Source organism: Lichenostomus cassidix, chromosome 14, assembly GCF_008360975.1.
Source record: "Lichenostomus cassidix isolate B80296 chromosome 14, HeHo_3.0, whole genome shotgun sequence".
Taxonomy (NCBI): Eukaryota; Metazoa; Chordata; class Aves; order Passeriformes; family Meliphagidae; genus Lichenostomus; species Lichenostomus cassidix.
Genome location: NC_139495.1, coordinates 5666075 through 5681948, shown reverse-complemented (window position 1 = coordinate 5681948; position 15874 = coordinate 5666075). Strand labels below are relative to the sequence as shown.

Genomic DNA, 15874 nt, shown 5'->3' with positions numbered 1-15874 from the left:
TCAGGGGATTTTCAGGAAGCCAGCACCTTGGGAATTTGGTTAGGATTAATACTGCAAGGTCAGAGGAGCTCTAAAGGCAATGTTAGAGTAACAAGCTGTGCACCCTGATACTCACCCAGTCTCCTCAAGAGAGCAGTGCTGCCAAAAGCACATTTACACTCTCAGTGACCATCATTACATTGTCAATATGACATTAATCTCCCTGGCAATCATTCTCAACAGCACTAAAGCACATCAAATTCTAGCAGAGATGGAAAGCACCTGTCACTGCCCAGCTGGCAGAGGTCCTGGACATCATCTCTCCAGCCACGACTGCTATCAAACACCCTGCAGTTTGCTGTGTGTTTTATATCACACCTGCGCCAGACTGCCCTACATGTGCCTAAACTCCCAGCTCTTTGCTATTCAGACATGTTTATATTAGTTTAGGAATATTAGTTTAGGAATAACACCCAGACCCGGGAGAGAGGAACAAAGCTGTCTAGAGCAGTCACCAAAATAGCCACAAACATTAAGGTACTTTTAAAAACGACAATCAATCATAAGGCAAGTGTAGCTTAAAACAGCAGAAAGAACTAAGCCACAGGGCATTTCCTAGGGATATACAGGAGGCCAGGGTTAAGGCCCAGACATGACTACACCCAGCCCATCATTAATCACCAGGAAATGCCTTTGTCTTGATCGTTCAGTATTTAAAATCATAGATGTCTGACACGGGAAGACCTTTTCAGTCGTTTTGTTCATCCTCCTATTGCAGTATCTCAGACGATCTCTCCCTTCAGTATTTCTTTGATGCAGCCTGCATTAAACCTGTGCTGTACCCACCTATTCCTCTTGAGGTAAAAGAAATGTTGTTATTAAATAGAAGAAGTCAAGATTCAGGCAGAGACCAGTAAACACAGTGAAAAGCCAAAAGAAATTGCAACAACTGCAGTTTGCTTTGTGCATGGAGATCCCTGCAATACTCAGGCAAAATAAAGTGGGTTTTGCACAAAGAAGAAAAAAATTGGGATTTGTGTTTGTTTGTTTGTTTGTTAAGCCTTTCCTGTTGAAAGACTTTACAGGAGCAAAACTTTAAGTTTGATACTATATTGGCTTCAAATTGTTGCCCTTGAGCCACAGCAGCAGAACTACCATCAGGCTGGACCATGCAGAGGTGTATCCACACATTGGGGGACTCATGACTTCATCAGCAGTCATCATCATCATCCCCATCATCAGACAGAGGAACACCAAAGCCCCAGTGCCACACTTCTTCAAACCACCAGTTGCCATGTGGGATGGGAAGCCTGGGAGCAAGGGGATGGTGACAGAGGAGTAAGGATACCAGCTCAGAGCCCTGGGAGGAACCCCTTGCCTGGGGTGTGATCCTCCTTGGCTAGTTGTCCTGGCTCCATGCCCAGAAAGCTGGGAAGCAGTTGCACCATAGCCTTTGGGTTCCTCTGCATTTTTATCTTTAGTCCATTGTGGGATTTTGGTCGCCCTTCCATCACACACTCAGTCACCTGTTGCAGGGGTGACAAGAAGCAGAGCTGTTCAATAAAGGTGGGCTCAGATGTTGGTTTTAATGAATCATCTCAGGGATACTTGGCCTTGACTAATCAGTAGCTTCTGTGGGAAAACAACTGAATTAATATTCATCCCGGTGCCAGATTTTAAAGACCGTCTGTGCCAAGCGCTGTGGATTATTGGCAACAAGGCCCTGTTTTCCTCCCTCAGACATGTCAGCGTACAAAGCAATAAAAGTCACAAAGGAAAAAAAATGTTGCATTTTAGAGATTCTTTCTTTCTACAAAGCTAGCCATTATCTTGACTCTCTCTGAAGCCAGGAAACGTCCACTGAGTCAACATAAAAGTGACTTTATAATGGGTTATTCATCAACTGTTCATATTTGTGACTGACCTGACAGGGCTCATCTCCTGGAAGCAGCTAGCTACCACCTACAGCCAGGGCAGGGGTGAATGTATGGGAGAGAAAACACGAAAACAGTGCTGAACCTCCCTCACCCTGCCCGCAAAATCCTTTCTGGTGAAAATCGTTTTTAGCTGTTAATGCTGTTTTACGGCCCAATTACTCCTACCACCATCTGCTTCTTTGTGAAAACATTCTGTAGATGCTGAAGTAACCAGACCAAGCAAAAGGCTGAGACAGACATTGTCATTAAAGTCTCATAACTAATGGTGTGACCAGGGCTGGGAGAGCAGCTGTGGCCAGCGAGGGCAGCAGCTTCTGAGCAAGAAATAAAACTTGGAGTAAACCAGGGAAAGGAGAGAAGAGAGTTTATCACAGAGATCAGAAAAATCCCCCAGGGAGAGGTCTCTCTAAGTCTTTTCAGTTGGTGAATCTTGTGTGTTCAGAGGACCAAATTCTGAAATTCTGAAGAAAAAAACCTCAGAAACTCAAAGTTGCCTCATCCTGGAGCACACTGAGAAGGGTCCAGAAAATCCGCGCTGCACAGCTAATGAAGGAACCCCAAGGGCTACATTCTTGCAGGAAATCTGCAGTCTGCTCAATGATATCTTTGCAGAGGAAGGACAAAAGCTATTCCACTAAGGGACAGCTTTAACATGGTCCAGAGAAAGGGATGAACTCCAGCAGGGATTGGGAAATTCTCCATTTCTCTTCCTCTAGGTTGAGCACCACCATATTTCAGGTCTTGTTTACACTGCAGTGTTTTTGCTTGAAGAGAGAGAAGCTCTCCTCAAGACAGAGCTCCCAGCTCCTGACACAGCATATGCCTTTAATTTCAGTTCAGATTTAACATGCCTGGGGCCATAAAGTTCTTGTTCATGTTGACTAAGTGCTTTGAATCAGGGCTTGTGAGCTCAGGCTCCAGTGCCAAAGGAGGTTTTGGGGATCCTGAAAGCCTTGAGGGGTAAACAACCTGTGCAGCTCTCCTCACTCCCATGGAGAGGCTTTTCATTACCTGTGAACCTCCAATGCTTTTGCAGACTTCCCTGGTAGGCAAACACTGCTGGACAGGACTAAAGAGCACCAAGCATACCCTAAATCTGGAATTAGCTCAGCAAAATGTCACATGGAGAAAATCTTGCGCTCTGATTTTTATGCAAATTCAAATGGATAAATGCATATATTAAGAATGAAACTAACTTTGAATGAATTACTAACTTTGGGGTTTACTTCTCACACCAAATGATTTCCCTGATTTCCATGTATCCCATAGTGGTACAGGGCCAGGGTGTGTCTGTCATCCCAGCAAAAACTTCAGTTTTATGGGTTTACAAATCAGATGTTTTAAATTACAGCTGAATGAGACTGGAGACTCCTACACAAGTTGTCATGTCAAAAGTGAACTGGGGAAACATTCATACATTTTTTTTTTTTTTATGCTGGGTATAGCATGTGTGAAAAAGGCTGGGAAAACTACTTTTAAGCCTTTGGGAGCAGTGTGGCTACACTGCATCCTCCTGGGAATTGTGCTTCAAGACCTAAGTTTATCAATCTCCCAAAGACACCGAGCAGCCCAGCAGGTCCTGTGTGTACCTCATGGTGCTGACATAAGCAATGTCCTCACCCCCAGTGTCCTGGAAGACCACCAGCACATCACTCCTCAGCTGCCATTTCAGCCCTCAGGGACTGCTGATAGCATCATTCCTGGGACAGCTTTTATGTTAGAGCGAAGGATCAGCAGTTCTAGGGCGACTTTCCAAGAGAAGACAAATCCTTTGAACTACGGAGCCAAAGACACTGCAAATATTCCTTTAGCCAGTAAATAATCTTGGATTTTTATTATTTGCCAGCCTTTGATTTATGAAAGGCTTTTCTACAAAAACAAGGGAAGAAATCAACACATGTCTGCCAGCAATACAAAGTGACTTCCACGTAACCTGGAGCAGAAAATAACACCCATGATTTTTGGGTGGTAATGTTGAAACTCAAGGAATCAGGATGGTCCATTAATGATGGGATGCTGACCATAGGCTATCAGGGCTTCTCTGCCTTAGACCTTCCCTTAGCAAAATCATGAAAGTCCAGACCTTTAAGGTGTCTAATTCCCATTGATTGTTTTCAGCAGGAATGAAGAACTTTCCCAATTCTTATGCCTGTGCTTCAGATCACACCGGGCAACATGGAAGTTGTTTCACACACCTCATCACAAAGTGTGGTGAGGATAAAAACCCCATGACCTTCATGAGATGTTCATGTAGGTAAGAAGGAATGAGCTGCTTAAAAGGTTACATGTGTTATAAACCACAGTTATTACAAATCTTAAAATTATTTAATTATAAAATTATTTATCTCACACTATGTGGAGGGGCCAATCCAGGGGAAAATTCTTTTCCATCACACAAACTATTGGCTTTGTACATTGCTTTTACACAGTTTTCCTTTCCATCAGAACTCTTTTTAAAAATATTCATTTTCCTAATATAAAAGCTGTCTGACATTAATGGTTTTACAGAAGGATGAAGCAAGAGGACTTAATTCTGGTTGTGGACTCAAGATTGAGTCATGACTGGGTTTGACAGTATTTTTTTAACTGTACTTTTTCAAACTATTATATATTATTCTCCACTCTCTGGGTTCATAGCAACTCACAGAATTTACATACAGTTGTCCTGGTTTCTGCCACAAATGAGGAACAAAATCTGCAAAGCTCTAAAATAGACTAGAAATAGTGGCTAATTTGAAGGTTCACAAAATTGTTAGGAAAATGCTCCATCGTGCATCACTTCTGAGGCTTCAGGTTTTGCAGAATTCACCAGAGGTAACTGCATTGCAGTAGTTATTAGTGAGGCTGGAGAAAGAGCTGGAAGGAAAGGCCAAAAGCTGCAGTCACTGACAGCTCTTCCATGGCTGGTGGGAAGAAGAAAGGGAGCAGCCATTTGCTCCATGACATGTTATCCCATGGATGAGCAGCCTGATCCACTGCCCGTGGAAGTCTAAGTGAAATTGAGTTCAACAAGTTCAAAGGGACATTTTAGTCCCTTTGACTCAGCAAAATCCTTCACCTCCATCCCTAGCCAGGATGGGACCTAACCACACACACCCAAGTTTCCATCTTTGACATCAGCTGGCCATTAAAAATGGAGAGGAGCTCTGCAGCAGGGCCAATGGAAATGCTGTCACTCCAGCACCACTGGGAGATATCAAGAAAATTGAATGTCCCCTTCCTGTAAGAGCTCTGTGGGGAACAATGTCTGTGCAGTTAAAAATAAGCAGAGTACAGAGCCCTGGTGCCTGCTGGCTCTGTTTATTCAGGATATTTTGTTTATTGGGTACATTAGGAGTCGCTGCAGACTGCCTTTGACAAACATTTTCGGTATCAACAAAATCCTGGTAACACTAAGCAGTTCAGATTTGTAGCCTTTGAAACTCCTTTTCTAGACAACATTCATCTTCCTAATTAATAATTAATCGCAGTGTGTTTTAAAGAGATTATCAGGTGTGATAGCAGAGTGTGCCTAAGGCAGTGACTTCATTATCCCTACGGAAGGAGTTTACTTTGTAGTTCTCCTGCTTGTCACAGGGGTAGGTGCCAAAGGGGTCTCTCTTAGGTTAGAATGTCAAAGAGCAACGATTTAGGGCAGGAAACAATTGGGCTATTATTTTTCTTTCTTTTTTTTTTTTTCCTTTTCCTTCTTAAGGAGCTTTTAAATCATAAATCTTCAGATGCTCGTTGTGTGATTTAAGACCCAAGCTGAGTTTTCCTACAGAAAAGCCCAATTCTGTGCAGGACCAGGTGCCCTTCAGGCAGGGGCAAGTTACCATGGCAGGAAGAGTTTACAAACACTGTTCCACCTAGCAAGGCTTTGAACTGCATCTGTGCAGAGTGTGCCAAGAGTGTCAGCGGGGCTGGAAACACTGATTTCACCTACAGGACACTATCTCAAGTACACTCTCGTCAAGAACTCACGGCGGATCCTGCCCAGACCGGAGCCAGTTTGTGGCCCTGACTTGAAATGTCAACAGCAGCATGGAAGGAACAGCCCCCCTGAGGATTACTGGGCTGTTTCCAGTGTGATCAGCCAAGGATAGTGCTGGAAAAATAATCATTACCGATACATTTGATTCATTTCTGTCAATGAGGCGGCTCTGTGCATTAATTTTGAGAAGACTTCTGCACTACCACTGGGGTTTTTTTCTCTTTTGTGTCCATTTTGCTATTCCCAGTGCCTGGTTTCAGTAGTGACAGATATTTATTCTTTTTCCCGTTAAGCTTTTGCTCACCTTTATCCAGTATCATTAGGATTATTCCCACTGATGGGGAAATAGGGAGGACAATGTTCTGCCCACAGACTGAACAGGTGAGATTGAAAATCAGATGTCACGACCATGCATCCTCTCTAACCAGCAGGATAATAAGGAAGAACACAAATCCTCAGATTTTTTAAAGTGCTTTTCACAAAGGAGTTACAGAGGAGGGTGCAACAACCCCCCTGTAACTTACCTCAACCTGCAATTAAATATACTACTTTTTAAGCTAAAAGCAAAAGCCTAATGCCAAACTCCTTGATACCATGGGTCCATTTCTCCTTGAATTGTCTCCTGTGAATTATCTTCTATTTTTAGGTCTTTTATTTTTAGGCTGCTGCATGCGATTGCTGGGCAGCTCGACCAGCTATTAATTGGAAATGTTTTACTTCTCATGCAGATTTATTTCTATGCTTTCTGCACCACTTAAACCAACCTGTCCTGGGAGCAGATGACAGGCTGCACATTCAAAGGGCAGCTCCAAGCTGTGCTCTTCGGGAGCAGCATGGCCCTGTCACAAACCTTTTGCCATCCTCTCCTCCTCCACCTGCACGCCTTTGTGTCTGTGCACACATTTTTTCTCAAGCCATGTCAAACTTTATGAGTATTATGGCCATCTGGCAGCAGTTCAGCAAGCTCTGAGTGTGCAGCTGAGATGCAAAGAGTCCCTGAGCACAGAGGGTGAGTCCCGTGACAGGGTCAGTGGCGGTGCTCGCTCGTGACAAGTGATGCCAGTGATGTGACAGGGGAGGGGTGGCAGCTGGAAATCCCAGCAGGCTGCAGGTCCTGCATTTTTGGCAGCCGCCTTCCAGCCTTCGAGGTACTGTGCCACCCAGCCAAGCTGGAAGCTGAACTTGAGAGAGCATAACCGCTATTTTTAATACTATTGTCGCTACCTTTCTCAGTAACCTAGACAACAGCAAAAACCTCTCTTCTCCCCAGTTTCAGAGCACCACTACACTGGTTTGAGCTGCTGTTTGAGCTGGAGTCAGTGGCAAAGCACAAGCTGGGAATAAAACCAGCCCCAGCTCAACTGGCATTTCATTTAAAGGGACTTTTAACTCCACAAAGCTCACATGCCTTTGCATCCACCACTTTCAAACGCTGGCTAAAAATATTTGCGTTATCTGAAGTCAGATGAATAAATCCTCCCCACTGCTGGGTACACAGTGTGGCAGTGCACGACACAACTGCAAATTTATTTGTTAGAAACCGTACATCTGTTATGATTTACGCTTGCCAAAATGTAATTCTTTATGGCAACAATTGTTTCATGGTGCTTAAAGTTTTTCACCTCTGTGCCAGGAATCTCATATGGGATAATTCCATGACCTTGGAATCCAGCAGATACATTCCACATCTGTCTGGTCTGGGAAAGCCCGAGTTTGTTGTGTGAAAACCATAGTGGGAAAGTAAGACCTGGAAATATCTGAAAATACAGAAACTGCAGGGCTGCTTTTTCTTTTGCTTTTTTTTTTTTTTAATTACCAGTTTCAAGAGCAGTAAATCAATCTCACAGAAGTCGTTACTTTGATTTTGTAAGCAGATATTCACATCTGATCCTATCTTCACATTAAGGAATATGGTATAAACATTACAAAAATTCTATCTCTAGGAAAAAAACCCCACAGCCCTTAAATATTAAAACTAAATATTGTTGAAGGCTGCTTGATATTTAAACAGAAAAGAATCCACTACTGCAAGTAAACATCTTACTGGTGCCTGTGAAGACTTAGGATGGCAGAAAAACTGTAGCTGTCCTGGAATCTCAGGGTATACACTTTTCTCATTAGACTTTTTAGCAGAAAAATAACCATAAAAAGCTTTGTGAGCAGTGAACTTAAAAAGCTCTGGTTTCCTGTGATTCTTCCCTGTGCACATTTTCTGTTATTCTAATAATTTGGCTGAGCTCCTGCTGCAGCCTTGCTTTCCAAGGGGCACTGTAGCATTTCCATGCACACATAACCTGGACCCCAAAAAATCTGTGCAATGCTGGAGATAGGAAGGAGGACATAAAGCCATCACAAAAAGGTTATGGTAAGAAATACAGGGAAAAGGTGAATGTGCTTGCTTGACAGAAAGGGGAGACTAAATATTCTTGTCCATCCTAACTAGGATGATATTTTTGGTTTAAAGCAGGAATTGCTGTTCTGATCATCACTGGGGCTATAAGTCTCCCTTTCAAAAGGATTCAGTGGTTTCTCTTCAGTCTGCAGATCCTGAAGGTGCCAATTCACTCACAGGCTGTGTCCTTGGGCAGGACCAACGTCCTTACAATGTCCCAGAGGGATGGCACAGAGCAAGGCAGCAGAGCAGGCGAACCACAAATGAATGACTAATTTAAGAAGTTCAACAATTTTAAATCCATGGTGAGTCCTGGGTGTCTTACAGAAGCTTTTATGCAAAGAGTCACAAGATTCCACTTGTGAGCACTATCTGGAATGCTGGTGCAGCAAAGCTTTATAAAGTGATAACTGGCTTATCTAAGGCATGATTGTGCTTTATGAAAAAAGATAAATCATAGAATGGTTTGGGTTGGAAATCACCTTAAAGATCATCTCGTTCCACCCCATGCCATGCACAGGGACACTTTTCAGTATTCAGGTTGTTCCAAGCCACATCCAACCTGGACTTGGACACTCCCAGGGATGGGGCAGCCACAGCTTCTCTGGGCAGCCTGTGCCAGTGCCTCTCCACCCTCACAGGGGAGAATTTTGTCTTGATATCCAATCTAAACCTACTCTCTTTCATTTTGAAGCCATTCCCCCTTGTAAATAGTCTCTCCATCTTTCTTGCAGCTCCCTTCAGGTACTGAAAGGCCACAGTTAGGTTGCTCTGGAGCCTTTCCTTCTCTGGGCTGAGCAATCCCAGTTCTCTCAGGCTTTCCTCATGAGAGAGGAGCTCCATCCCTCTGACCATCCCAGTGGCCTCTCCTGGGGAGGAGACCCCAAAACTGGACACAGAGAGCAGAGCAGAGGAGCAGCATCACCTCCCTTGACTTGCTGCCATGCTGCTTTTGATGCAGCCCAGGACACAGCTGCCTTTCTGGGCTGCATCAAACTGCAAAATGAGTAAATAAAAAGGTAAACGAGTACCTTGTCCAAAAAACCATGTGGCCAAGTTAGCTCTGTAGGACTGGACATGCTGTGCTCTAAAGGAGGCTGCATTTTAGTGAGATATGAAATAGTTTTCTGCATATACAGCAGCCAAACAATTTGGCTGAATTTCTGGTGGTTTGGATTAGAAGACCACAAACATCAGAAGCATATGAAAGAAGCTAATGGCTTTTCAACATATTGTGACAACAAACCAGCCAAAACTACTTTCGACCAGGTTGTAGAATAATGTGTTCCTGGTGACTTGCAGCAATTTTCCTGCAGAAAAGTTTACCATCAAAGATGTTAAACTCCTGTAAAAATCAGGTTTAAAATATAAACTTTAAACTGTGTGTGATCAGGCAGAAATAGTACTGCAGCACAAGAAATAGTTGATATTGGATGTTCATTCTTCAAAGTAAAAAAACATAGGCAATTTCCAAAGTGGTAAACTATGTCAGATTTGCAGTGGAAGGGTGAGGTGAGCAGATACTTTCTACAGAATGCAGTGTTAATGCTTTTCTACCCATTCTAGTCTTAACAGCTGTTTCAGCAAGAGGGGAAAATAAAGGCCCTTGGTAACTCTTAAGCAAGCTGCCAATTTTCCACGTGGGATTCAATGGCTAAGAAAATTAGATTTTCCTAGTTTCCTGCTGCTGCAAGGAATAACAGCACACTCAGTATCACTAGGAGACATAAAAATTCCGCATTTCTGAAAAAACCTTTATTTCCTGAATTTTTCTCATACACTAAACATATTCTTAATAAAAAAGATTCCCTATCTAATATCTAGTCTCCTTTATTCTGACACCATGGTTTTGAAGGGACACTGCTTGTCACATATTTAAAGCTCCTCAAGAGTCTCTCTGTGTGATAGACAGGTGGAGTTACTTGCACTGACAATTTTGTGAGCACTGAAGAAAAACTATGTTCATACATAAAATAGGTATTTTCAACACTCAAGAGGAAAGAAGGGTGGAATTTTAAGGCTCAGGTATTGATTATGAACCAAATTCTGGCTGCTTTGCATAGAGGCACCTGCCCAAAAATCCACAGATAGAGAGCAAGCAAAGCAAATCCTGTTGGCCTTGAAATCTGAAATGGGAGCTGTACAAGCTCTTCACCACCTGAGTAGGGCAGGATCTCTTTCCCCTTCAATCACATCCCTGCACAGCAGCCTGATGGATCCAGGGATGCATTCTGTGGACATCCAGCTGGATCTCAAGGCTTCTCACACCCCTCTGACCCACCTTCTCCCCCAGGGAGGGATTCCAGTTCCCTCCAAGTCCCTGTGCCACCACCTGGCCTGGCATGTGCACTGGAATTGTCACCACAGCCATGTGTTGGTTATTTCTGGTCTATATATTTGCACAGGAACACTCACAGTCCATAGACAATCCTATCCTAATACTCTCTTGTTATTCAGTCTGAGTCTCTAATACCTCTTTATAACTTGTTATATCACAGTGCCTTGGTGCTTGTATGAGATATGAAGGATCCAAATATTTATGGCAGTGAGGGGGGGAAACCCCGTCAGCATCTGTTTGCAGAAGTGAGAGGGTGGAACTGAAGTGTCAGATAATCTCCCAAAAAGATGTCAGCATTTTCAGCTGCCTGACAGATCTGTCTGCCTGTGTGAGAGTAAACAAGAAAATGGCTCAGCCACTTGGACTGAGTTTAAGGCAAAGCAAAGAACAAATTTTCTGGTTTCTGATCAGGTCTCCAGTTCCCAGATGTCCATTTGTGATATCCCTTGTAAGTCCCTTTGGGAACAATGATCAATGCACTGTGTGGCTGACCAGCCCTGCTGAAGTATTGGAAATTTGGAACTAGAAAAATCTCCTGCAGAAAACAAACCTTCAAACAACAAAGACACCAGACACACCTCAAAATTCCTCTGCATTTTCAATTTACTGGAAAGGAGATTGTCCTACTTAAGACAATTCCGTGGAACTGCTCTCTGAATTCATTTGAATTTTGAGTAGATCTCCTGGTTTACGTGGAGTTAGATTTATGCTGAAGTAAGAGATTGAACTGAACCCAAATATCTTTAAGACACAGCCTTGATCTTTACCAGGAAATGACAGAGCTTATCAGGATGCCAATCTTACCTCTGTAATAATGAAGAAGTCGTCACCAGGCTCTCCCTGTACAACAATTTTTTCTCCATCTTCAAACTGGACAGGTTCCAGTGCATCAGCCACTGTCAGCCTCTCCCATTTGTCCAGGGACTCTGAAATATTGAAGAGCATAAAGCTATATTATAAAAACACTCCACTCCAACTTTGGCTGAAGATTCATATCTAAACTGACAGCTCTGCCATGCCCGGGTTTGTTATAAAAGAAACATTTCTTTCATCCAGGCACTTTTCACGAACCTCCAGTTGGGAAACATGAATGTATTTATTCATTGTGCCACAGCCTTCAGTAATCACCCAGATAGCAATCTTAAAAGTTGGACAGGAAGAGTTGGCTCAGGTTCCCTGTGCCTGTGATCTGATCTGCACTGCCCTGGCTCTGGCACAGCCTGGAGCAGCTGAGGAGCTGCCTGGAGACATGGGAGATTCCCTTTCCACATCCCACTCCAGGCGTCAGGACAAGTCCTGCAGTGTTTTCATCAGAGCTGCTCCCTGTTCCTGGTGGGTTTGGGGTGGGTGATGCAGTGTCCACCTCAAGGATGGGTGACACCACCAGAGCTGATGGCCAGAGCTTGGTGGCACGAGCAGCAGGAGACCAGAGGTATCCAGATTTATGGATGTTTGAAATGGCACCTCTGCTTCATTTGCCAGCAGGATGGCTTGCAAAGTGTTTTCATTCCCCCACTTGCGGGAGAAAAGTGATAAAACTTGCAAAAAATGTCCATAATTAAAAATGAGCAGTCTGTTTTAGGATTAACAGAGTGAACATAGCCAACTCCTGGTGATGGGAGTTCCTCATCACCCACCTGCCCCAAATGCCCAGCATGGCAAGGGACAGCCTGCACAGGGCACCTCCAGGGCTGCTCAGTGTCCCTGACATAAACACTGATCTCCCCTGCTTTTCCCTGCCTTTCCCAAGGGGTGGATCCTACCTGTCCTGCCCTCAGAGAGGAGAGTTCCACCTGTGTCTCTCTCCAACACCCATTTGCATGAGAATTCAAGACAATGAATTGCACTTGAACTTTTGTACTTTGATCAGGTTTGACTGAAAAATTACAGGTTTAGAAGTTATTAAAAGAAACAGGTAATACAATGATTTAACCTTCACTGCCTCAAAAAGCTGGGCTGAAATTCATGTCCCAGAGCTCTGCTGATTCCTACTTACTATGAATTATTGAGCTAATGTAAGTCAAGATATGGTTTCTGACACCAGGATTAGATCTGTGCCATTCCATCAGACTCTGGTTTCCCCATTTTGTTCAAAATATCACTTAGAAGTATCATGTGAGGGTGAAAGAGTTGTTTTTTTAGAAGTTAAAATGCCTTTTGGCTGAGCTGAGAAGGGCACTGGGTCTGGTAACAAAACCAGGCCAAAGTGCTCACAGCACCAAAGGTAAGTTTGGAGTTGACTGACATATCTTCATGTTTTTATGCCACATTTCTTCCTGTTTTTATGCCACTTTCTGTTGCTGTTTGGGAAATGAATTGTTTCTAACATTTTCCCCACCTAAAGCACTTTCCTAGTGTGTTTGTGACCTTTGCTGCAGAAGAAATAATGTCAAAGACTAAGCCCAGATTGTCAATGCAACATTCAAAAACTGCTCTGTTTGACTAAAAATAAGCATAAAACTCTTTCATATAGACTAGAGAAGACTTTTTCTTTCTTTTTTTTTTTTTTAAGGAACTCAGTAATTAACAATGAAAAGAAAGAGTCTCTTGAAACTTCTTCAGTTGGCTTTATGAAAAATTCAAGGCTAATTCTAGCTCTAGTCACGAAGTGTCTCTCTTTTGTCTAAGGGAACTGTACCACTACAAATACATTGGTTAATAATTCTTGCAAACAGAACATTATAGAGAATATTCTACAAGTTTTAGTTGCAGAGTTGAAGTATCAAATAAATTAGACTATATGCAATTTTTTTTTTGCAATGTCTAAATTGTACATATCAGTTCATGGCTTTATATTTAATTAAACTCCAGAAGAAAAATTCAAAATAATTAGTTCTTTCATATCTTGTTTGATGCACTGTAAGAAACTACTGATAATCTAAAAAAATCCTTAGATTTAAGAAAAAAAGTGGCTCTTGCAATTATATGGCTAATTACAGACACTAGACAGACCTTGGAAAAAAATATGTAAGAAGCAGGTAGAGGTTTTGCCACCAGGAAATCACTGAGTTCTGACCACATTAAGGGATGAAGTGAAGTTGACTTTTCAACGCCGTGTTGAGAATTCTAAAATATCTTTCTGCTTCACAGGTGTCATCTGCTTTTTAGACATGTCAGAGAGATCCTCACACATCTCACCTAAATTTCCATGTCCCTGCAAAGATGTGTTATTTTGTTCACTGCTTTTCTGTACTTAAAAAAGGTTCAAATCCGAAAGTCCTTCCTCCTTTTTTTTTTTTTTAAACTGAGATTCAAAAGCCACACTACAAATTAGGCTCTAATTACATTGCAAACCGCATGTTTAAGGAAGCACATCTCTGAATAACCTTTCTACTCTGAAATTGTTTTGAGATGTCTCATTGTTGTAATTGCTCCTCATTAGTGCAGGTGCACAGAGCCTTTTTTTTTCTTTAAATACTCATTGTAATTTGGTATAATTCGTGCTTTTAATTTAGGAAGATTTAAATTAGGCATAAAAGAAGGTTTTTAAATGATGAAAATTTCATTAATAAGTGAGCAACATACTTGGCCTTACTTTGGAGGTTCAAATGTAATTGAAAATTTCATGGATAGCACCTCTCAGAAGTTCAAGTGTGCTCTCACTGAGACAATCTCATACTTCAGGTACCTCAGCTTGAATGGTAGGTGAATATCATAAACAAAAAGAGCAGAAAAATTTAAAGTAGGAATATAAATACCTTAATTGTGTAGTAAATAAATCCTGAATTGTTTTTTTCCAAACAGCCCCAGCAGAAACATGATGTTTCTCCTACAGAATCAACAAGTCATTGTACTGTCCAACACTGTCCTCCTTATTAGAGGCTTTTGTTCTCCTAATGGTGATTGATTGGTCAGGCATTATGGGTTTGTTGTTTTTCCTACTGAAGGCCATCAAGAACATGTCCAAATTTCGTGGCTATCACATTAATCAAAGGGAAACAAAATCCAAGGACAAGAAGCTAAACAGATGTTTTAAGAATGTGAGACAGGGGCTGTAAAATGTGCAGAAGGAAAAGGACCAGTCTGGTTTCATTTGTAAGGTTGGTTTGTTTAGTGCACATGAACATTTTATTCTTGCAGGAAAAGTTTTTCACCTGTTCCCTGGGAGGATGTAACTGGACTTTTTGACAAATTCATATCTCTGCAGTGCTTTCTGCTCTACCCACATGATCTTTAATCAGCAGCAGGCACTGGAAGTACCAGTGTGTGCCTGCTCCACCTTTAATGTGCTCCAAACACAAGGTCAGTGCACAGGGAAGAATGGCAAAAACAAAAAGGGCCTTTTACACTTCTGTTCCTTCCAAAACAACACAATGTGAGACCTTCTGTCTGAGCACCACTGCTTCCCCCACGCCATCAAAGACCAAAATTCATCCTGCCAGCCTGAATAGCAGAGGAACCAACAGCCAAATTCCAAAGGGCAACTGACCCAAAATGGAGACCTTGCTCAGGAATTCTTCATACATCTTCCGCTTCCTCAGAGTGCTGCCCTGTTATTACAGGAGAGAGAAAAAGGAGGCAGAATGTTACACAAAGTATTTTTGTGATTTCTTCCTACAGCTGCTCCTTTTTTTTTTTTTCCTTCCCCTTCCAAATTTTAAGCATAGCCAGTGTAAACAGCCTCGGGCAAATGTTTCCCCATAAAATGTCTGGGCAAGTTGTATTGCTGATAAGCAAAGACAGAAGGACTCAGATTCAGTCCTGCTGTAATTTCACTGAGTTCACTGGTGTTACTGGACACTGCAGATGAATTGTATCCATTTACAGGTATTCATTTTAAAGCCTGAACTTCATCAATTAACTGTTTAGCTAATTCAATATATATCTCATTGCCGATGAGGTTATTTGCAATTACAAAATGGGATTAAATTTAAAATGTCCCCTCATGGGTCCCATCCTTTTAGGTTAAAAACTCTTAGATGCCAAATGTGTTTATCTGTAAGCTTGGTTAATATTCTGTACAGTGCTGTATCTATTGTTACACTGAGCAAACCATTCATATTATTATTTTAACAAGATTTAAGCATTTGGGGGCAGACCATCCATCAATGTATGTGCAGCCACCAGCACAGTCATTCCCACTCTACCAAGATTTTGTTGTGTGATAAATTTCCAAGACACCTTCTCCTTACACAATGTTTGATCAGCAAGACAGAAACCACAAGTTGTGTTTTTGAAGATGATTCATGTAGGAATAATTATGATGAAGTTTTACCAATACAAAAATAATGAAATCATCCTCAATTCCTTCTGCA

The 15874-nt window shown here is 42.2% G+C and overlaps 1 protein-coding gene across 2 annotated transcripts in view; it reads right to left on the bottom strand.

The window, feature by feature from the left end:
• Window positions 1-15874, bottom strand: part of PRKAR1B (protein kinase cAMP-dependent type I regulatory subunit beta) — a 91423-nt gene that overhangs the window by 7965 nt on the left and 67584 nt on the right. For both annotated transcript variants that reach the window (XM_085074627.1, XM_085074626.1), the window contains exons 8-9: window positions 15049-15109; window positions 11424-11545 (exon numbers count right to left, since the gene is read on the bottom strand). In XM_085074627.1, the coding sequence (XP_084930753.1) occupies window positions 11424-11545; window positions 15049-15109 (183 nt within the window). The remainder of the gene's footprint in view (window positions 1-11423; window positions 11546-15048; window positions 15110-15874) is intronic.